The sequence below is a fragment of the Heptranchias perlo genome, chromosome 11 (genome assembly GCF_035084215.1).
Source record: "Heptranchias perlo isolate sHepPer1 chromosome 11, sHepPer1.hap1, whole genome shotgun sequence".
NCBI classification, from domain to species: domain Eukaryota; kingdom Metazoa; phylum Chordata; class Chondrichthyes; order Hexanchiformes; family Hexanchidae; genus Heptranchias; species Heptranchias perlo.
The window spans coordinates 48,314,681-48,338,206 of NC_090335.1; the positions used below are offsets into that span (position 1 = coordinate 48,314,681).

General features: G+C 41.7%; 1 protein-coding gene across 2 annotated transcripts in view; it reads left to right on the forward strand.

The window, feature by feature from the left end:
* Positions 1-206: 206 nt before the first annotated feature.
* man1a2 (mannosidase, alpha, class 1A, member 2) overlaps positions 207-23,526 on the forward strand; it is a 142,810-nt gene continuing 119,490 nt past the window's right edge. For both annotated transcript variants that reach the window (XM_067992950.1, XM_067992949.1), the window contains exons 1-2: positions 207-769; positions 22,035-22,290. In XM_067992950.1, coding sequence (XP_067849051.1) covers positions 426-769; positions 22,035-22,290 — 600 coding nt within the window. In that variant the 5' untranslated portion in view covers positions 207-425. The remainder of the gene's footprint in view (positions 770-22,034; positions 22,291-23,526) is intronic.

A 23,526-nucleotide genomic window follows, 5' to 3' on the forward strand; every position in this document is an offset into this window, starting at 1 on the left:
CGTGATCTGCAGCGAAAGGTGTGAGTCTAAGAGCAACATGTCAACGTGGGAGTTTTTCAAGCAATGTTGAATACAAAAACTGGACCTGGATGACAAAGAGCGAGCGCGCTGTCGGGCATGCGCAGAGAAGCAGACCCCGGGGGGGGGGGGGGGGGGGGGGGGGGGTTCGTTCCCCCTCCCCTTACTGCTGCGTTGGGCGGCGCACGCGCAGTGGGGTTTGTACCTGAGCTCTCCACTAGCAGTTACCGTGACGGCTGGACGCTCTCCACCGGGGGTCGATGTCGATCGCCCGGCGGCGATACTGAGGCGGCCCGGCAATGCCGGGCCACGCCGGGGATATTTAACCGTCCAGTTCATCTGATATAAAAATATTGAAAGCGGCTGTTCTTTCTTCCCTGACGTCGGGTCCCCGCAGTTGGAGCAGGATGTCGAGCCCGGCGCTGCTGCCGGTGTCGAGCCGTCGGCTGGCGGCTTTGAGCCCGAGCTCGTCCGTCTCTTTTTACCCACATCACAGAGCCACCCTGCGGCTGTCGGAGAAATTCATCCTCCTGCTCATCCTCAGCGCCTTCATCACCCTCTGCTTCGGGGCCATCTTCTTTCTTCCCGACTCTTCCAAACACAGGCGCTTCGACTTGGGGCTGCAGGACGTACTCATCCCGCATATCGAGCAGGGCAGGCCGGCGGGACGAGACGGCAGCGCCGGTCCACAAGGCGGCGGCGGCGGAGTCATGGTGCATGGAGGCGGGGAGGAGCATCAACATCGACACAGGTACTGAGGCTGGGGCAAGAGGCGAGGCACAGCAGGAGCAACCGCCTCCTGACAGCCGCAGCTGTCCCATCGTTAAAGGAAGCCGAGTCGCACTTTGTCCGTAATTAAATGTTGTTGGAAAATAGATTTATTCCTTTTGCCGACCAGTAATTGTTTTATTTTGTACAGAGATCCAAAGAAAATGGGGGGAGGGGCTGCAGGTTTGGAGTGGGGAGCAGCGGAAGATGCGAAGAATTTTTTTTCCTCCATAAAAGTTGAAATGATTATTATAAGTAAAAGGCAGCGCCGATTATTCAACTAGTCATTGAGCCAGTTAATATAGGCCTGATGATAGCATTACACAACCGCCACGCATAGACGATTGAACCCTTCAGGTCCTGTCAAGATTGTTCAGAGCTGTCATCATTGGGAGAAATGTTAAGACTGTCATTTAGGATCGGTAAGAGTGACCTAGCTTGAAAGGTTAAGTTTTCAGACAGGAGTATCGCTCCTAACGAGTGCCATTTGCCGGGCCTGGAATATTGTTGCAGGGAAAGTAACACTTTTTTTTTGTTCCTAATAGTAATTTGGGATTCACAGCATCATCATCAAGCTCAGTATAATTACACCCAATGTAATTACAAAAATGTAAACAAAAAATTCAAAACTAGGTTGGAAGATGCCATATTGGTATAGGGTTACAATTTGATGCACTTAAGGGGAAGCTAGATAAGTACACGAGGGAGAAAGAAACAGAAGGATATGTTGATCGGATAAGGTGAAGTTCATAAAGTGGGAGGAGGCCTTTGTGGAGCATAAACACTGGCCGAATGGCCTGTTTCTGTGCTGTAAAGTCTATGTAATTGTGATCATTTTGTTTTTAATTTGCTACTTGCAAAAGGGTCCAATAATTAAAATCTGTACTCATTCCAACTGGTTGCTGGCTACCACTTTTCTGGGGAGAAGCCAAAGACGATGTTGTGGTGTTTAGTTCTTAGCTGGTCAGTTTTGCATATGTGTTGGTAGAAAATTGAGATGTACAGACTTGAGACTTGCCGATTAGTATCCCAATAGAATTTCTCCAAGTTGTCTCGTGCTCCCAGTAACTGTCTGCTTTTAATATTTTGTTATATCTTAGTAATTAAAATGTATTCAATTGTTGAAAGCTTCACTGATGCTGTGAACCTTGATGTATCTTTAGAGAAAGAACAAATATTATAGAATTAATTTCTCTGTCACGATATTTCAGGCTTGGCAAATGTCAGCATTGGGAGTGGGAATCATCACATTCTGATTTAAAACATTGTCTGTTTTGATCTGTAAATACAGTCCTAGGTTTAGAATGATTTGCAAACTGTCACTCTTATTGATCCTAAATGTCATTCTTAACATTTTCCCCAAAGTTGACAGTTTTGTAAGATGTCAAATCTTATTACAGTTGTTGCTGGCTGCATTGTTACACATTTTAAGGATTTATTTTATAGTTTTGTTTTAGTAAATGGGATATTTTGTTTTGAGAGTAACCATTTTCAAGAAAATGTGATAATTTTATTGTTTTATTTCAATTTTGTTTCCACATTTTTTTCTCTTTGATTCTTTTGTTTTATTATGAAGTTGCTACTCTTTCAAGGCCTTTTCAAAATCAGTCTTTTTATTAACCTTTTAAATATTTTGGTGTATTGTTGGTGAAAAATTTACTTTACATAATCTTGGATTTTCTTTCCCCCCCCCCCCCCCCCCCTTTCATAGGGCATTCTGAGCAGCTGAGAGTGAAAATAGCTTGTTCTCACTACTAGTGTTGAACTCGGAGGGGGAATCATGCGCCATCAGTTATGCGATGGTAGTGTAGTGAACTCCTCCCTGTGTTTTTTATCCCCTTCCTGCAGAAAGATACCTGGGCTTCCAGTCAGTGCTTTCTAAGCCACACTGCACCGGGAATTGAGTGGAATGTGAAAATGAATCTGCCCTCCCAATCATACCAGCCCCCATAGCATTGTTTCTTCTTGTTCCAATATATAGTGCTGTTCTTCCATTATAATTACAAATTTATGTAAGCAGTAGATTTCCAACTCATTAATATACAAAATTAAGTGAATCACTTCTATTAACAGTTACTTTAACTATTCATCACTTGTAGCTGGTATATAAAATTATAGCACAAAAGAAAATCATTCGTCTCATTGGACCTATGCTGGTGCTAGCTCTTCAATTGAAACTATCTACTGTAATCCCATTTCTATACCCTTTCCCCATATCCCATTTTATTCTTCCTTTTCAAATACTTATCCAATTTTATTTTAAATTATGTAGTCTCTGCCTTAATAGCTATTTTTAATGAAGCAGTCCATGTTTTAATAATTCTCTGTGTAAAAACATTTCTTTCAGCTTCTCTATTCTTACAATAATCCTAAATATGTGGCCTATTGTTGCCAATTCACCAACCAGTGGAAGCAATCTGTCACTGTTTTACCTTCTCAATACCTTTCATAATCTAGAAAGCCTCTATTCGATTCTCCTTTAACCTTCTCTACCGATGAAAAAAATTGGTGCTTTTTTTTTACTTCATAACTTTAAAAAAGACATGCATTTATATGGTGAATTTCATGACTTCAGGCTGTCCCAAAGTGATTCACAGTCACTTAATTACATTTTGAAATGTAGTCACCGTTGGTTTTTGTAGGGAAATACAGCAGCCAATTTGCATACTGCAAGGTTCCACAAACAGCAATGAGATGGATGACTGGTTGATCTGTTTTGATGGTTTTGGTTGAAGGATGAATGCTGACCAGGACACTGGAAGGACTCTCACTTCAAAAAATTGTCATGGGAATTTTTTATGCCTATCTGAACAGGCAGATGGGGTCTCAGTTCAACGTGTTATCTGAAAGACAGCACTCTGACCACTTTATCAGTGCTGCACTGAAGTGTCAGCCTAAATTATGTGCTCAAGTCCTGTAATAGCCCTTGAAACCACAATCTTGTGTCTCAAAAGTAGGAGTTCTACCACTGAGCCAAGCCAAGCTAACTCTTATAACCTCTCATTCCTGGTATAATTATATTGAATGCCCACTGTATACTTTCTATGGCCCTAAATTCCTTCCTACAGTGGGGTGCTCAGATCTGTACACAATACTCCAACTCTGGTCTTGCACAAATTCAATATCATTTCCTTTATTACTTTTACAGTCAGTGCCTCTATAAAATCCAGATTTTCATTTGTGTTTTTTATGTCTTGTATATCTACACCCCAGACTTCACTCTTCCTCCACTATGTTAACAACCTTGCTGTTTAGGGTGCACCTTCTTTCACTGTTGTTTTTCCCCAAAACATACTTAACATTTCACTGCATTGAATTGCTCGTGCCCATTTTACTAAACTGTCTGTCCTCCTGCATTCCCGCTCACAGTTTGCCATGCCCCTTAATTTGGTTTCAGCAAACTTTTGATATAATTCCTCTCGTGTCTGTGACAAAACCATTTATATAAATGGAAAACAAGAGAGCCCAGCACAGGTCATCTGCAATTTTTTAAACTCTTCTCACAATATACGAGTTTTAGTTTTCAACTTGGTTGGTACTAGATGAAATAATTTGCATTAATTAACTCTCACAGGGAGGAAAGGTAGGCAGTACTGTCCTGCAGAAGTACACCTTAAGCTGTTTGCAAAAGGATAAAACGATATTGGTAACAACCATGTCTAAGTCTGCAACCTAGAACTGGCCACTCAGGAAATTTGCAGGTTGCTGTTAGCGTTGTTGAAGAGTTTGTCCCATTTTCTCTCTATCTCTCCTGAAAATGGAATGTTGGGGTATGGAACTCTGCTGAAATTTTTCAACAGTGACGCCTACATGCTTACTCTCCAGCTGGATTGCAGCGATAACAACTTGTATTCATAGTGCCTTTCACTCAACAAAACATTATGGTGGAGAATACGGAGCAGGGAGTACAGGAGAAATTTAGGAGCGGTGACATGAAGTATGGTCAAATAACTAAGTTTTGAGGAGGTCTCTGAAGGTTGGGAGAGATAGCAAGGCAAAGAGGTTTAGAACAATATGTAAAATGGAGCATTAGCTTCTACACCAGGGCATAAATTTTCACCTGTTTTCTCAGTGTTTACTTATGTTAGAATATCAAACATTTCGCACAAAGGGTATGTATTCTGGGAGCTTTCAAAAAGCAATAAATTGTCACTTTGGCTAGAAAATACTGAAATGTTCAGTAGGAAATTGTATTCATTCTTTATTCAACAGAAAATGGAGTATGAGTTTAAACAAAACATGAAAAGGGGTCAGATTGATTCATGAAAAATTCTATTAATGGCAGAGCAGGCTGACTGGATTGAAAGGCCTTTCTGTTCCTAAATTCTTATGTTCTTAAAATGATCAGTTCTCAAAGGGTTGAATTACATTGATGTCTGCCCAAAGTGTAAAAGGTAGATTTGTGACAATGTATGTAGTTGCTATCAGAACATGAGAATTGAATCTCAATGTGATGAGTGCAAGTCACTATCCCTCCCCCTCCAATTGGCTCACTGTGTTCAAAGATCTGCTAATCTATCCCTAAATCTACCTTATCTTTTCTCCTCCCCCTGCCCCCCACCCCCCCCACCCATCCCAGAAAATGACTTTTTCCTTTTGTTCGGTGTCCATCTTGTTGACTTCTTCAATGCTTTGACATGTTTTTTTATACAATTTGTTGAGGTCTTAAATGAAGCTACATTGTCTCATTTTTCTGTTTTGTTATAAAATGCAACTTGCTTCCTACTCAAAAAAAAATTGTTTCAAGCAACATTTTGAGCAGCGTTTTAAGTGAGTTTCTTGCTGTTGACAGCAAATAAATAATACTCACCAGATTAGTTTAAACTGGCATCATGATGTCGCAATGTGCTGGTTTTTTTGGTCTATCTTGGTCTTCAAATAACTTGTCATTGTTGGATCACCCTCATTCTCTTATCTTGAAGGCCAGGTCATGGAGAGCAGCCTAAGTGTTTAGTTGTCCTACATTCATGCCCATGGAAAGCAGCTGGTCTTAATATAAACTCGCCATTGTGCATGCGTGAATCAGTACTTTGCACACGGACACTGGCCAAACAGTCACAGCCAGTCGTGCATGCGCACAGATGCCAGAATTAAGTTCACAGCTGGTCTTAACTGAGACTGGCTTCTCTATGTTGGTGTATACATGAGAACAATGCATTTGGACTACCTCCTGTGACCTGGCCTTCAAGGCAAAAGAGCCTTTAGTGTACAGTGTCATTGGTTCATCTTTGCCTGCAGGTTTATGGTTGTCTGTCATTGTGAGAGGGACTTGGTACCCACTGCTCCGACTCTGATGCCCAGCCTCCAGCAAGTTTGTGTTCAAAGCCTTGGTGTGGTGGTCAGAGCAAGTCTGTTACATTGAGTGTTTTTTAAAGGAAAGAGGAAATGACTAAAGTCTACTTTTGTGGATTAAAAAGAAGTTGTCCTAACCAGAGAAAGCTAAGCTATGTTTTGGGGATCTGTAAATGCAGGATCCCCTATCCCTGTATTACTCTTGAAAGGGTTTGTCTGCAGTGATTTATTTTTTACTGTCAGACTTTTAAGCTATACCTACCTGTTTACATTTTCTTTTAGAAACATTAGAACTGTTTCAATTTTCTTTAGCACTAGATCACAGTGCAAAATTCTGGATCAACAAACACATGGGATGAACAAGATACTTAAAAGTTGAAGTATAGACGTTATCCCATTAATGAGAAATACTGAAGCATTCATAAGCAATAGAGCCGCGAGTGAATTGTGTAGATTCTACCTTGGATGTGGGACAAATTCCATGCTGAACATATAACATTCCAGCCATCTAGTAATGCTGCAGTTTTAGTAGTGTCGGTGCTTTTAGAGGCAGCTTTCATTTTTTTCTGGAGGAACTTGACTAACACGTTGCCAGTCCTATGAATGGTTACTGAAGATCACAATTGGGCATATTTTCGAGGGGCTGTAAACATTTTTAAAAAACACTGGTGCAGTTGGTTATTACCCTGACTTTAACCTGTCAGTTTGGGTTCAGGTTCAGTCCACATTGATGGTCCACAAAGAAAAATGTGTTCCATTCTTCTTAAATTCATCTTTTTAAAAAAAAAACAAATGAAATTGTGGTTTTGGTGCAAATAACGGAGATGTATTCTCCACTTCAATTCTGCATTTGATCAGTTGTCAGTTTGCCATTATCAAAGAGGCTGCAAAATTGTCCTTGCTGAAGTGCATGTTAAATTAGAATTTTGAAGCCACAGTGTTAGAAATGGAATCTAGCTCTGACAAGTTGTCGAAGGCATTTTTGTAGATGTGCCTATTGCATTTCTAGGGATTGGGTCACCAGTTGGGCACTAGTCCCAGTCTCCTCAGGTGAACAAATTTTGCAAAAGAAAGATTGCCCATTATGACTGTTTAGAATTACAACACTCATAACGAACTAACTTTTAACTGTGCGGGTTGGAAATGACACTTTTAAAATTCTGAAAATATTGGTGGGAGAAATGAAGGAACGGAATTTTGTATACTTGTGGTGCTGTTCAGCCCTGGTTTCTGCAGGAATTGAGACCAAAGAGCAGAGATCAGCACAAAATTTACAAAATTTGCAGTAATTGTAATATAAAATCCAATATTAATCGCATAGTAATATGTCATATTTGCCATAGCTACATTATGTATGATTTATTCTGAGCATTTACACTCTTGCATGTTGCAATCTAAATTTTTCCAATAAAAAAGATAAGCTTCTGATCATCCTGCCGATGGGAAACAAGTAACTTCTCTGACTTACAGCTGTGTATAATGTTGAAACATTAGAATAGGCAATTTGTTTTGCGTTGCAAAGGATTCCCAGAAATACGTTCATGGACGTTGTTCGTTAATGGTACCACTGCTCTGTGCACTCTGCCCAGTTCTCAAGTGTTACAGAATGATTCTTTGCTGCTACAATGCACAGTGTTAAAAGTATTACTATATTTTGTTGATTGCTGAGTATATTTCTAACAAAATATCAAATAGCTTCATAGAAAGTGGAACATTTTTCAATCTATGTGCTTCCTTCAGGAAGTAGATGAGATTATCCATTGCCAACCAGTAGCCAGTGTTTGCTATTGGTACCTCTGTGAGATGGTGGTTGGACAGACAAAAAAAAAGACAGTTAGATTTTGGTGGCATGTTGAAATTTCTCATTTACAATACCTGTCATGGAGATAAAAACAATGATTTTATATTTGTGTTTTGAATCTGCTGATATACCAGTTCTGTGCTTTCACTTATACTGACTAGTATAAATGGGGAATTTGACAAGAACCTTTTGGATCTGAAACACAACCAAAAAGTGAGCCCAATACATAACTGTTGTAATACTTGAGTCAATCCATAAGATAAATATTGAATCCCAGACTTGTATCCTCTAACTCGTTTGTGTGGAGAAAATAAATTGTGCTTCCACAAATATTGCATCACAATTACAAATCGACATCTTTGATTGATGTAAATCATCAATTGAAGAGACACACTTGCGCTCATAAGGTGAGCATATCTCACTAGGCTCTTAATGGGTTGGATTGCGCTCGCCTAGTTCCATTCTTATCTATCCAGTCATAGCCAGAGAATCACCTGCAATGGCTTCTCTTCCTGTTCCCACACCATTGTCTTTGGAGTCCCCCAAGGATCTATCCTTGGCCCCCTCCTATTTCTCATCTACATGCTGCCCCTCGGCGACATCATCGGAAAACACAATGTCAGATTCCACATGTACGCTGACGACACCCAGCTCTACCTCACTACCACCTCTCTCGACCACTCCACTGTCTCTCATTTGTCACACCGCTTGTCCAACATCTAGTACTGGATGAGCAAAAGTTTCCTCCAACTAAATATTGGGAAGACCGAAGCCATTGTCTTTGGTCCCCTCCGCTAACTCTGTTCTCTAGACACTGGCTCCATACCTCTCCCTGGCCACTATGTGAGGCTGAACCAGACCATTCGCAACCTTGGCTTCCTATTTGTCCCTGAGATGAGCTTCCAACCACATATCCGCTCCATCACCATGATCGCCTACTTCCACCTCTGTAACATCGCCAGTCTCTGCCCCTGCCTCAGTTCATCTGCTGCTGAAACCCTCATCCATGCCTTTGTTACCTCTAGACTCAACTGTTCCAATGCTCTCCTGGCCGCCTCCCATCTTCCACCCTCCATAAACTTGAGCTCATCCGAAACTCTGCTGGCCGTATCCTAACTCGCATCAAGTCCCGTTCTCCCATCACCCTTGTGCTTGCTGACCTTTGGCTCCCGGTCCGGGAACACCTCAATTTTAAAATTCTCATTCTTGTTTTCAAATCCCTCCATGGCCTCGCCCCTCCCTATCTCTGTAACCTCCTCCAGCCCTGCAGCCCTCTGAGATCTCTGCGCACCTCCTATTCTTGCCTCTTGCGCATCCCCGATTTTAATTGCTCCACCATTGGCGGCCCGAAGTTCTGGAATTCCCTCCCTAAACCTCTCTGCCTTTCCACCTCTCCTTTTTAAGACGCTCCTTAAAACTTACCTCTTTGATCAAGCTTTTGTTCACCTGTCCTAATACCTCCTTATGTGGCTCGGTGTCATTTTTTTTGACAATGCTCCTGTGAAATGCCTTGGGACGTTTTACTATGTTAAAGGCACCAAATAAATGCAAGTTTTTGTAATCTGTTTATATAGAACGGTGCTAGTTCCAGGTAATCTATTGCAGATTAATTTGTAAAATTGTAGCCATTATATCAATAGTTGAAGAGAACATTATGCTGCTGATGTTACTCGTAATAATCACGGCCAGTAAGAAAAACACTTTTGAAAGCCAGCAGGTGGAAATTATTTTTTTGTGGTTAAAACTAACTCTGCTGGCCACTTGGGTGATGTACTAGAAGGGTCTGCCCCCTGGGGAATTGTACCTCAGTATGGGAGTTGATGTCTTCAAATTACAAACATGGATTACAGGTGAGGAAGGAGAAAGTTGGTGATGAAAAATCTGTACAAATTACTTAGAATTTTATGAAAAAAATGATTTATGATGGATATCTTACCTCAGGGTTCAGTGATAAATTACTCAAGCTCCACTTGTAAGTGCTTTTTACAAAACCTTGAAACTTTGCTCTAACCATTAGAAATTGTTTTTCCTTAACTTTACTTGAGAGTTATGTTTTGGCCCATTGGAGTGGCATTTTCACTGTTGTGAAAAATTTCTTTTTGGATTATTGTATAACATTTGTGTAGATAAATAATTGAAATCTGTATTTCCACTAATTCAACAGATCATTTTTAGCTAACCCTGAGTTACAAAAATGATTGCAGTGGGAAACATAATGCAGTTGTTAGTAATATACTCTGTGGTATCAGTGAGGTGATATCTCAGTATTACATTATCAGGTCATATGTCACTTCTGGAGAAGTATTCAGTTGCTGGCAGTGACATAGCCTATATTTTGATAACCATGTATTGGCAAATTGTACTAAATTTTGTAATTCTTTTGGTATATTTTGTTTTCCTTGGTCCAACGGCTGCTTTCGTTCTTCTGACCCTTTTATCTGTGCCAGTGAAGTAACTGTCAGATCTGATAATACATACCAGTCATTCTACCGTGTCTCGTGACAATTCTGCCTGTTGCAGTTGTTGCGTTGATCAGTGTGAAGCACCTGAGCCAACGCTATCCCTGTTTATAACTTCTGTAAATCCACCATTAGAGCTGCTAAATTCAACTATATTGAAAAGAAACATCAGCTGCTGTCTTCCTGCCCCTTCATCCACTGCTCCTTCCTGTCCCTTGCCACAGCCATCTCTTGTAATTTCTAGTTATTCTCCTTTCCATGCATCTTTTGTTCTGATGGCCCGGTTGTTAGCTTTCCTAAAGAGAAACCTGGCCTTCTTGGTTCTCTTTCTCTTTCCATTTAAATCTCTATGATCTTGGCTATAAATTGCTACCTTTAGTTGCACTGTTATGGCAAGCATCAAGTTAGATTTTAGCCAGGTATGTTTTCTGGGCTCCAATTGATCTCTGTTCCTAATGGTATCCTTTAAATTATATGTTTGTGAACACACCCCTGTCCTATGCCGGCTCTTCAGTTCCTTACTTTCAATCTATCTTTTCTTCTTGGAAATTTGTTCATGCTCACTGATTACAATCGGTGTTTAGCAATTTCCTTCAGATTGCACTATTCCTAGTCCTCTCATATATAGTGGTTGAATCACCATCAATGAGGTATTAAATATCTTGTTTTTTTGAATTCTTCAAATACATAGTTTCTTTGCATCTCTCAAGTACAACCAACAACAACTGCCTCTTGCTCTAGCGTGGTCTTTTTTCACCTGTTGACATCTTTGACTTCATTAACTTATGGGCAGAAATTGCTTGCGAAATAACGGTGACCTCAACAGCGCTCGCCGTTGTTAGTGGCGAAATGCAGGAGCAAGCTTTGGCGTTCTCGCATGTGCAGTGAATGGTGGAAATCCAGAACTTGCTCCTACTGGTTCACTGGTGATATGACAGCTTCGAATTAAAGGTATATTGCACGGTGCAATCAGGAAAATCATTGAAAAAGTGGCAACTTGCTTCTCTGCCCAGCTGGACAGTAACTAATATCGCCACAAAAAAGGCATGCTTAAAAATATCAAGTCTAAACTAAGTAAGTCTTAATGACTGCCAAACAACTAAAATTTAATTTTAAAAAATGTGAAGTCTCATTATTCCCTATTTTAACAGTTTTTGGTCTTTTAAAAAAAAACATTTTTTATTTATCCCTTCTGTCTCTCTCTTACTTAGTTCAATTTATTTCTTACCCTCTTTTTTCGCTGCATTGTCTGTAACTGTTTTTACAAAGATTTTAATGTTGTATCTTTCACTTCCTGGTTTTAACATTGGAAGCCTGCAAAGAGTTACGCAGCTGGTTGGTCAATGGGAGAGTGTGATCCCCTCGCTTCTCCAAGGGTCCTAGCTTCGCTTGAACTGACGCTGGGCTCTTCTCCGCTTCCTATTCAAGGAAGTGCCGGAAGAAAAGACCGTAGTAAGTTAGTAGGTTAGTATTAATCTGTAGAGCGGTGAGCACCGTTGGTTTGCCGCTCCGGGCAAATTCTGCCCCTTAGTTTCTTTGCATCTCTCAAGTGTAATCAACAACAACTGCCTCTCTCCCTTATTGGCTCCACCGTGGTCTTTTTTCATCTGTTGCCATCTTTGACTTCATTAACTTTACTGGAATTCCCGCATCTTTTCCATTTCCAAAGTGGTCTCCAAGAAACTTGGCTTTCTTTTGCGTGCCAAGCACTTCTTTTCTCTTAGAGTTTAAACAGAATTAACAGTTAAGGTTGTCCTAGACTTGAATAACTGCTCCCATATCTGGGGATACTCTTCCAGCACTCCTTTTGCAAACATGTACAGTTTACAATAAATAGCTTGTTTGCCATGTGATCCCACTCTTACTCACTATCCGAACCTCTTCCATCTTTGTGTTTTATCAATATTGCTATGGTCGTTGCTGTTCCATACATTCGTCTGTTCCTTGCAGTCTCTAAATATGTTTTCTTATATGCTCTTTTTTTTATACCTGGACTTTGTTGATGTCAAGACTCTTTGCATAATATCTTGCTTTAACATTCTTTTCCAGGACTTAAAAACTATGGAACTCCTTATTTCCCCCATGTCTATCTTTTCTTCTCCAATCTCCAGGCCTTTAAAACCAAACTTGGTGCCACCTAAACATTATCAAATATACATTGCTACCGTTTTAGACCACTTCCATTATTTTTCAATTCGAAAAAATGGGGAAGGGTGGAAAAGTTGAATATTAGTTGGCTATTAAAAAATGTCAGTACTTGTTGACATTGAATTATACCTATAGTAAGCATTAACAGTTGCAATGTGAAAAAAACACAACTGAGCTTTTTTAAGAGAATCGACAAAAAGTTACACAAAGGAAAAAATACAGGATTACTAATATTTTATAGGAACCACATAGAGTATTCTCACATGTAGTCATGCAGTAAGAGTTGATTCTTTTTTCCCTTTCCTCCCAGTCAGTGTTGTCTTTTTGGCTTTTAAGCACACATATTACCCGTTTGTTCAACTTTTGCTGATCCCTTTATCAAAAACTGATGACTGCACACTCACTCGTAAACTTTGAAAATGGTACTTCAACTAAAAAATGAGAACCGCTACTCCTGTATGGCTGTTTCATTCATTTAATCCAGATCACAGTTAAACTACCCTTCACACCCCACCCCCCTCCTCCCCCACACCAAATTTAACCTGAGATTGACAATTCGGATCAAATCAATCTTGATAAACTAATTGAAGACAAAGTTTGACTATTAATTGCTCCTTAATGTACATAAGGCAAACCATAGGCTGACCTGATAAATAATGAATTTAGTCATAGTTAGATCAACAAATGGGATATAAAGTCTTGATTCTTGCTGATATATTCTGTATGTGCCAAAAATTAAATGAAGTAAGTTAGATGTAAAAAAAATTAGTATGAACTGCAGCATCCACGGATTGTGGACTGGTTCCAGTGACTATTGTGATACCATGACTTTGACATCAAGTATTAAATTGGCAGCAGATGGCCTAGTGCCGCAGTGATTAGGTAGCAGCTTTCCTTTGTTCTAATTCTAGAGTTGTATAAGTATGAAAAGTGCAGCTGGGGAATACAGTTCTTTGATCTCTTGACGCCATCAGAGTTTGCACAAGCTTCATTCTGGTGTTTAGTACCGTACTGAATAAATCGGGTGGTGTTGCTTTGTAGCATTAACTGGACCTCACTTATGCTGTTTGAGCCAACTGATTGAATCATCTTCACTGTTTCATCTGTGAATTCTAACTCTTAATATCAGTGATTGTAATGAGGTATCATCTCTGGTGTATTATCCAGATAAAGAAACTTCCCACTGAAGATACTGATATAATATCGCCATAATCACTGCACAGTGACAGTGATGGTACTTGGTTCATTATCAAGGCACAGTCTTCCAGGTTCTCAGTTCAGTTTTTGCACCTCCTTTGGCTACATCACACCATTGACAACACTTCAAAAAATAATTAATTGGTTATGAAGCACTTTGGGGCATCGCGAGGATGCAATAAGACATCATATGTCAGTTGTGGCTCAGTTGGTAGCACTCTCGCCTCTGAGTCAGAAGGTTTAGGGTTCAAGTGCCACTTCAGGGACTTGAGCACAAAATCTAGGCTGACACTTCAGTGCAGTACTGAAGGAATGCTGCACTGTTGGAGGTGCCGTCTTTTGGATGAGATGTTAAACTGAGGCCCCAACTGCCCCCTCAGGTGGACGTAAAAGATCCCATGGCACTATTTGGAAGAAGAGCAGGGGAGTTCTCCTCGGTATCCTGACCGACATTGATCCCTCAAGCAACATCACCTAGAGTGGCTTGGTAGCACCACTACTGACCGAGCCGGCCGAGTCCTGAAGTACATAGCTGCTAGACTGGGCCTGCGGCAGGTGGTGAGCGAACCAACACGAGGGGAAAAACTTACTTGACCTCGTCCTCACCAATCTGTCCATGGCAGTATTGGTAGGAGTGACCACCGCACAGTCCTCGTGGAGAAGAAGTCCCGCCTTCACACTGAGGACACCATCCAATGTGTTGTGTGGCACTACCACCGTGCTAAATGGGATAGATTCAGAACAGATCTAGCAGCTCAAAACTGGGCATCCATGAGGTGCTGTGGGCCATCAGCAGCAGCAGAATTGTATTCCAGCACGATGCCTGGCATATTCCTCATTCTACCATTACCAACAAGCCAGGGGATCAACCCTGGTTCAATGAGGAGTGTAGAAAAGCATGCCAGGAGCAGCACCAGACGTACCTAAAAATGAGGTGCCAACCCGATGACGCTACAACTCAGGACTACATGCATGCTAAACAGCGGAAGCAACGTGCTATAGACCGAGCTAAGCGATTCCACAACCAACGGATCAGATCAAAGCTCTGTTGTCCTGCCACATCCAGTCGTGAATGGTGGTGGACAATTAAACAACTAACGGGAGGAGGAGGCTCTGTAAACATCCCCATCCTCAACGATGGCGAAGTCCAGCACGTGAGTGCAAAAGACAAGGCTGAAGCGTTTGCAACCATCTTCAGCCAGAAGTGCCGAGTGGATGATCCATCTCGGCCGCCTCCCGATATCCCCACCATCACAGCAGCCAGTCTTCAGCCAATTCGATTCACTCCACGTGATATCAAGAAATGGCTGAGTGCACTGGATACAGCAAAGGCTATGGGCCCCGACAACATCCTGGCTGTAGTGCTGAAGACTTGTGCTCCAGAACTAGCTGCGCCTCTAGCCAAGCTGTTCCAGTACAGCTACAACATTGGCATCTACCCGACAATGTGGAAAATTGCCCAGGTATGTCCTGTCCACAAAAAGCAGGACAAATCCAATCCGGCCAATTACCGCCCCATCAGTCTACTCTCAATCATCAGCAAGGTGATGGAAGGTGTCGTCGACAGTGCTATCAAGCGGCACCTACTCACCAATAACCTGCTCACCGATGCTCAGTTTGGGTTCTGCCAGGACCACTTGGCTCCAGACGTCATTACAGCCTTGGTCCAAACATGGACAAAAGAGCTGAATTCCAGAGGTGAGGTGAGAGTGACTGCCCTTGACATCAAGGCAGCATTTGGCCGAGTATGGCACCAAGGAGCCCTAGTAAAATTGAAGTCAATGGGAATCAGGGGGAAAACTCTCCAGTGGCTGGAGTCATACCTAGCACAAAGGAAGATGGTAGTGGTTGTTGGAGGCCAATCGTCTCAGCCCAGGACATTGCTGCAAGAGTTCCTCAGGGCAGTATCCTAGGCCCAACCATCTTCAGCTGCTTCATCAATGACCTTCCCTCCATCATAAGGTCAGAAATGGGGATGTTTGCTGATGATTGCACAGTGTTCAGTTCCATTCGCAACCCCTCAGATAATGAAGCAGTCCGAGCCCGCATGCAGCAAGACCTGGACAACGTCCAGGCTTGGGCTGATAAGTGGCAAGTAACATTCGTGCCAGAAAAGTGCCAGGCAATGACCATCTCCAACAAGAGAGAATCTAATCACCTCTGCTTGACATTCAACAGCATTACCATCGCCGAATCCCCCACCATCAACATCCTGGGGGTCACCATTGACCAGAAACTTAACTGGACCAGCCATATAAATACTGTGGCTACAAGAGCAGGCCAGAGGCTGGGTATTCTGCGGCGAGTGACTCACCACCTGACTCCCCAAAGCCTTTCCACCATCTACAAGGCACAAGTCAGGAGTGTGATGGAATACTCTACGCTTGCCTGGATGAGTGCAGCTCCAACAACACTCAAGAAGCTCGACACCATCCAGGACAAAGCAGCCTGCTTGATTGTCACCCCATCCACCACCCTAAACATTCACTCCCTTCACCACCGGCGCACTGTGGCTACAGTGTGTACCATCCACAGGATGCACTGCAGCAACTCGCCAAGGCTTCTTTGACAGCACCTCCCAAACCTGCAACCTCTACCACCTAGAAGGACAAGAGCAGCAGGTACATGGGAACAACACCACCTGCACGTTCCCCTCCAAGTCACACACCATCTCGACTTGGAAATATATCACTGTTCCTTCATCATCGCTGGGTCAAAATCCTGGAACTCCCTTCCTAACAGCACTGTGGGAGAACCTTCACCACACGGACTGCAGCGGTTCAAGAAGGTGGCTCACCACCACCTTCTCAAGGGCAATTAGGGATGGGCAATAAATGCCGGCCTCGCCAGCGACACCCACATCCCATGAACGAATAAAAAAAAAACTTTTTTAAAAAAACAGATGACCTGGTGATTATTACATTACTGTTTGTGGGACCTTGTGTGCAAATTGGCTGTGGCGTTTCCTACATAACAACAGTGCCTACACTTCAAAAAGTACTTCATTAGCTGTAAAGTGCTTTATGACATCCTGAGGTGGTGAAAAGCGCTAAATAAATCTTCTTCCTCCTCTCTCTCTTTCTTCCCCCCCCCCCCTCTTTGTTTTTTTGTCTCTGTTCACAATTTGAACTTTATTCTTTCTATCTTTTATTTACATTTTCTGAGGTCCTGTCCATGTACATGTGTTGCTCACTATCTTGTATTGGCATGTCAGACAGAACAGTGAAGTTTCAAATCAGATTGCTTATGCCATTCCTGTATCAATTGACTTGATTTAACAGGGACATGATGGATAGTTTTTGTTTTGTTACTGTAATGTTATATTGAGTTGCCACCATTTACAGGTGGCATTTTAATTCAGAATTTTTGTGAATAATTAAAGGTACTTTGAATTGTGGTGTAAATGTTACTTCTATTGAATTCAACATTATCATGATGACTGCCCTTTTTAGCTAGGATGTTGTAATCATGTTCAAGACATGGTACTCCACAGTGATTTGTCTTTCATGATATCTTTTCAGTTCTGTTGTAACTGCCCACTTTGTAGACATTGACACTTACAAGTTTTTTCTCCCATTATAGTTTGGTTTTCTATGTATTATGTAAAGAACAATACATATGTAGGAATGTGTTACTACCTTGTAATCTTGTTATATGTTGCTAGGTACAAAGTCTTGTATGCTAAATAAAAGAAAGACTTGCATTTTTATAGCACCTTTCACAACCTCAGGATGTCCCAAAGCACTTTAGAGCCAATTAAGTGCTTTTGAAGTGTAGTCACTGTTGTAATGTAGGAAACGTGACAGCTAATTTGCGCACAGCAAGGTCCCACAAACATCAACATGCTAATGACTCGATAATCTGATTTTAGGTGTTGGCTGAGGGATTAGTATTAACCAGAACATTGGGGAGAACGCCCCCGCTCTTCTTCAAAATAGTGCCATGGGGTTTTTTTTTATGTCCACCTGGGAGATTTAACGTGTCATCTGAAAGACGGCATCTCCGATAGTGCAGCATTCCCTCAGTACTGCATTGAAGTATATATTTTAATGGATAAAAACTCTGTGTTTCCTACATTTTCTCCAGCAGCTGTAATCACAAGAATTATAGTCTTGATGAACAAGCAGATTTTTTGAAAAGCTTTTACTGGACAAAGATAACTATAATTATCAAGAAATATAGTTTTATATTTGTTTTTAGAAAATGATGCTGGACAGCCTAGTAGCAAAGGACTTGTACCTGTATCACTACCAACCGTCTCCTTAAACCCCTTTCCCCTGCCCCCTCCGCCCTCACCTCCAACAACAAGTGTGAGGAGCTCATGGACTTCTTTGTCACTAAGATTGGGACCACCTGTTCAGCTGCCTCTGCCGCATCCTTCTCTTCCCCAGTCCACCAAGCCAAACTTCCCACAAGGTTCCTGCCTGCCCTAGCCTTGAACTTGCATCTTTCTCTAGTTTCTCTCCTATTTCTCCTCATACCCTTTCTGAGCTCATCTTGTCCATGAGACCCACCTCCTGCTCTCTTGACACTATTCCTACTAACCTGCTGACCACTCCGGCGACATCATCCGAAAACTCAGTCATGTTCCATGTGTATACTGACGACACCCAGCTCGACCTCACCACCACCTATCTCGACCGTTTCACTGCCTCTCTGTTGTCAAGCTGCTTGTCTGACATCCAGTACTGGATGAGCAGAAATTTCCTTCATTTAAACATTGGAAAGACCGAAGTCATTGTCTTCGGCCACTGCCGCAAACTCCGATCCCTAGCCACCGATTCCATCCCCCTCCCTGCCCACTGTCTCAGGCTGAACCAGACTATTTGCAATCTCAGTGTCCTATTTGACCCTGAGCTGAACTTCTGATCCCACATGCTCTCCATCACAAAGACCGCCTTCCACCTCCGTAACATCACCTGTCTCTGCCCCTGTCTCGGATTATCTGCTGCTGAAACCCACATCCATGCTTTTGTTACCTCCAGGCTCGACTATTCCAATGCTTTCCTGGCCAGTCTTTCCTCTTCCACTCTCCATAAACTTGAGCTCATCCAAATCTCTGCTGCCCCTATTCTAATCTGCATCAAGTCCCGCTCACCAATCACCCCTGTGCTCGCTGACCTGCATTAGCTTCCGGTGCACCAATGACTCGATTTTAAAATTCTCATCCTCGAGTTCAAATTCCTCCATGGCCTTACACCTCGCTATGTCTGCAACCTCCTCCAGCCCTGCAATCCTCCAAGAACTCTGCATTCCTCCAACTCAGGACTCTTGTGCATCCTATGCTCCCTTCACTTCAGCAATGACAATCGTGCCTTCGGTCATCTAGGCCTTAAGTTCTGGAATTCCCTCCCTAAACCACCTCTTCTCTACCGCTGTCCTCCTTTAAGACCCTCCTTAAAATGTACTTCTTTGACCAAGCTTTTAGTCACCTCTCCTAATATCTCCTTCTTTGGCTTGGTGTCAGTTTTTGTTTTATACCCCTGTGTACCGCCTTGGGACATTTTCTTGCGTTAAAGGAGCTATATAAATGCAAGTTGTTGTTGTCTAATGATAACTAATGATTGTCTTCGCAGGGAGGCAGGAAGAGTAAACTCTCTCGACTAGCGTAAGTGGGATGTGTGCCCTAAATGGAGTGCACATTTTTTTCTGCTACCAAAGGGAAACCCTACGTGTGTGTATTTCTCAGTAACTTGATTTGGAGACATTAAGGATGATGCTGATTGTTTGACCTTGCCCTTTATTGGGTGAAAAGAATTGAGTCAGTTTTGCCATCCTCTTCTGCAATCCCTCCTGCAGAGGAAGTGTAAGCATAATTGTCAGTTGTAGATTGTGGCCAAAAGGAGTTCTATTGAAATTCAAATTATAAAGTCTATTTGTTTTTATTATCTATTGTGGCTGGTCACTTTAAATTTGTTCACCTTAAATTATTTTGCATCTGTTGATAAGATACACACTGCTGTATGGTATGCAGAATGTCATTTCAAAGGCATTATTCCTATGCAAATACATTGTGATTGTAAAACAAGTAGAACCACTTAACACAGAGTGATTTCAGGTCAAAGCAAGTAATCAAATTAAGGTAAAGTACTTTCTAGCAAGTGTTGGCCTTAATTCAGTGGTAGCATTCTCACCTCTGAGCCAAAAGGTTATGGGTTCAAGCTCCATTCCAGAGAATTGAGCACATAATTTAGATTGACACGGGTCAGTACTGAGGGAGTGCTGCAGTGTCCGAGGCGCTGTCATTCAGATGAGATGGTAAAGCATAGCTCCGTTTGCTCACCAAATAGACATAAAAGACTCCATGACAGTATTGAAAAAGAGCAAGTGAGCTCGCCTGGTGTCCTGGCCAATATTCATCCTTCAAAGAACACTACTAAAACAGATTATTTGGTCATTCATCTAATTGCTGTTATGATGTGGAGATGCCGGTGATGGACTGGGGTTGACAATTGTAAACAATTTTACAACACCAAGTTATAGTCCAGCAATTTTATTTTAAATTCACAAGCTTTCGGAGGCTTCCTCCTTCCTCAGGTGAACGATGTGGAAAAATCGTTTCCACATCGTTCACCTGAGGAAGGAGGAAGCCTCCGAAAGCTTGTGAATTTAAAATAAAATTGCTGGACTATAACTTGGTGTTGTAAAATTGTTTATAATTGCTGTTAGTGGGACCTTCTGTGTGCAGATTGGTTGCAGCATCTCCCTACATTGCAACAGCGATTACACTTTTAAAAAAAAAACTGTAATTAATTGGTTGTGAAGCACTTTGGAATGTCTTAAGACTGTGAAAGGTGCTAAATAAAGGCAAGTTTCTATCTTTCTTTCTCACATACAGTGATCTGAGGTCGTGCACTTACGGAGTTCAGGAAACCACCAAGCTAATTTGATAAACTTGGTTTAGCTATGGAAGATGCTCTTTGTTTTACTATATCCCAGTTTTCAGGCAGCACGCTCTCAAATTGTCAGTTCTTCACATACCACATATACTTCAGCCTGTGTATATTGAGGCCCCGTGGTGGTTCGTAGGGTTGCCAACACTGGTCGGATGTATTGCTGGAGGTTTCATTGCATGAGCTCCCGCCTCCAACCACCCTGCCCCCATGCTCTTGCCATTGGTTGTCAAACACCTCCACCCTCACGATGCACTGCCTTGCTCTGCTGATTGGAAAGGAAATAATCTTCATTACTCGATTGGATGATTCTTGACTGTCAGTCTTTTTTCCCCATCTCCAATATTTTTATAACTAATAGTAGAAGTGTTCAACGAAAAGGAAAAAAAAACACTTTTTTAATGTCCCTATGATTTTTCTCCTGGGTTGCTTGCAGGTTTCATTTTTTGAGTCTCTCTCACTTTGACGACTGACTACAGATCTCGCAGAGCAAAATGTTTTTTTTCCAAAAGAGAAACCAAAATTCAATCGCGAGAGCTGACATCCCAGACCGCTCCCATCCTCCTTACCATATCCTCGTCTAACTTTACACGCTTCCAAGTATTTCTGGAGATTAATCTTTAATTCCTAGAGACTCTAGGACATTCCATGTATAAGTTTTGTCATGGGTATTTCCTCAGGATTACGATTATTAAGGGTTAGTGTAGTGTCTGGCCCTTTTTTTGTATTCGAGGGGAATAAGTTAGAAATTCTGTAACCAAGTGAAATCCACCACATTAACTTTATTCTGCTGTTTAACCTGTATTTTCAATATATGGCCTTGGTTACAAGGCTGGTAAGTGTCTATTCTCCTGTTTGCCCCTGAGCTGAGCTTCTGACCTTGTAGTCTATTCATCTCAAATACTGCCTATTTCTGTCTCTGCTCCTACCTCAGCCCATCAACTATTTAAAACCTTTGACAGACTTGATTACTCCAGTGCTCACCTGGCTGGCCTCCCATCCTCCATCCTCTGTAAATCTCAGCTTATCCAAAATTCTGCTGCCAGTATCCTATCCAGCATTGTCCTGGTCACTCATCACCCCAGTCCCTGTTGACCTGTAGTGGCTCCTGGTCCCCCAGTGGCTCATTTAAAATTCTCATTCTTGTGCTTAAATCCTTCCTTCGGTCCTCCTTTTATCTGTAATTTCCTCCCGCCTTACAAACCCTCCATACTCTCTGATCCTCTGACTCCAGCCTCTTGTGCATCCTCCCTCCTTTCACACCACTAATGGCAACTCTTAATTTTGAAATAAATATAAATTGTGATACTCAGCTGCTGCTTTTCCTCAACGGTATATAATCTGCACAGCAGAAAGTTGACGACAAGGTTAGGATTGTAACATTTAGATTTTGAAATGGTTGTTGTACTGTGGAACGACCTGTTACTGGAATTTTGAAGTTTTCACTCCATTCCCTAGGGAGGAAGAGGAGCAACTTCGAAAGATGATCAGGGCAGATCATGAGAGGGCCCTAGAAGAGGCAAAGGAAAAACTGAAAAAATCGAAAGATCAAATCCGTGCTGAGATTCAGACTGAGAAAAATCGAGTGGCACAAGATATGAAGAAAAGAGAAGGCAAACAACTACCACTTGTACCTATTCCAAAATTGGTAGGAATCAATAATGGGGACCCTGGTGATCCAGACACCAGAGAGAAACAAGAGAAGATTAAAGAGGTTTGTGAGATGCATGAAAAAAGTAGCATATAATTTAAGTTGGAATGATAGCTTTTATCAGTTTTCTTCCAGATACGTTACATCTCTTATGATTACCTGAGGGTGGTAGTGAGGTGGATTGAATAATACTGATTCAGGGTCTGCACAGGCAAAGAGTATAATCTTGAGGAGCAGTGGTTAATAGTAAAAAAAATTAGTTGCACAGGTACAAAAAGTAATCAAAAAGGCTAATGGTATGTTGGCCTTTATCTCAAGGGAGTTGGAATACAAAAGTGAGGAAGTGATGCTTCAGTCGTTCAGAGCCTTGGTCAGATGCCATCTGTGTTCAGTTTTGGGCTTAAGAACGATATATTGGCATTGGAAGGGATGCAGCAGAGATTTACCAGAATGATACCAGGGCTTAAAGGGTTAAATTATGACGACAGGTTACATGAACTTAGTTTGTATCCCCTTAAATATAGAAGCTTGAGGGTAATTTAATCACGGTGTTGAAAATGATAAAGGGATTGGATAGGGTAGATATGGAGAAACTGTTTCCTTTGGTGGGTAATCCAGAACAAGGGCATAATTTTAAAATTACAGCTTTTAGGAGTGAAATCAGGAAGCATTTTTTCTACAGAGTAGTAGAAATCTGGAACATTCTCCCAAACAGCTATGGATGCTGGGTCAGTTGAATTTTTAAGACTGAGATGGATAGATTTTTGGTAGGTAAGGGAATCAAGGGGTATGGAACAAAGGCTTGAGGAGCTGAATGGCCTACTCCTCTTTCTGTTTTCCTCTACCTCCTTTCATAGTTCAGTAAAGCTTACTTCAATAGTGGCACTTAACATTTTGCTGCCCCATCCAAAGCAGGTTCACTCAAATTTTCATTTCATCCAAGACCATCAGCATCATGAACTTCTTTGTGAATTATATTTTCAATGTGCACTGCATCTGAAGCTCCTTGTCTGGCACTATCACTTCTAGGTAGATCCTGAATGTAATATGCCTCCTACTGCCTAGTGAGCTAGTCAAGCCTCCTGTTTTCAAGGGGACAAGTATACCAGCTATAATTAAATCTCCAATATACCTATATCTATTGTTATACATTTGGTATGACAGTCAAAAGAAAGTCCACACAGTCATATTTTGATATCGCCCGTAACCCATTCACATTTCTGTGTCACACTTATTGGTTGAAATTTTGTATTCATAAGACAGTGGCAAATCACAACTGAACAGATATCAAACCAATCA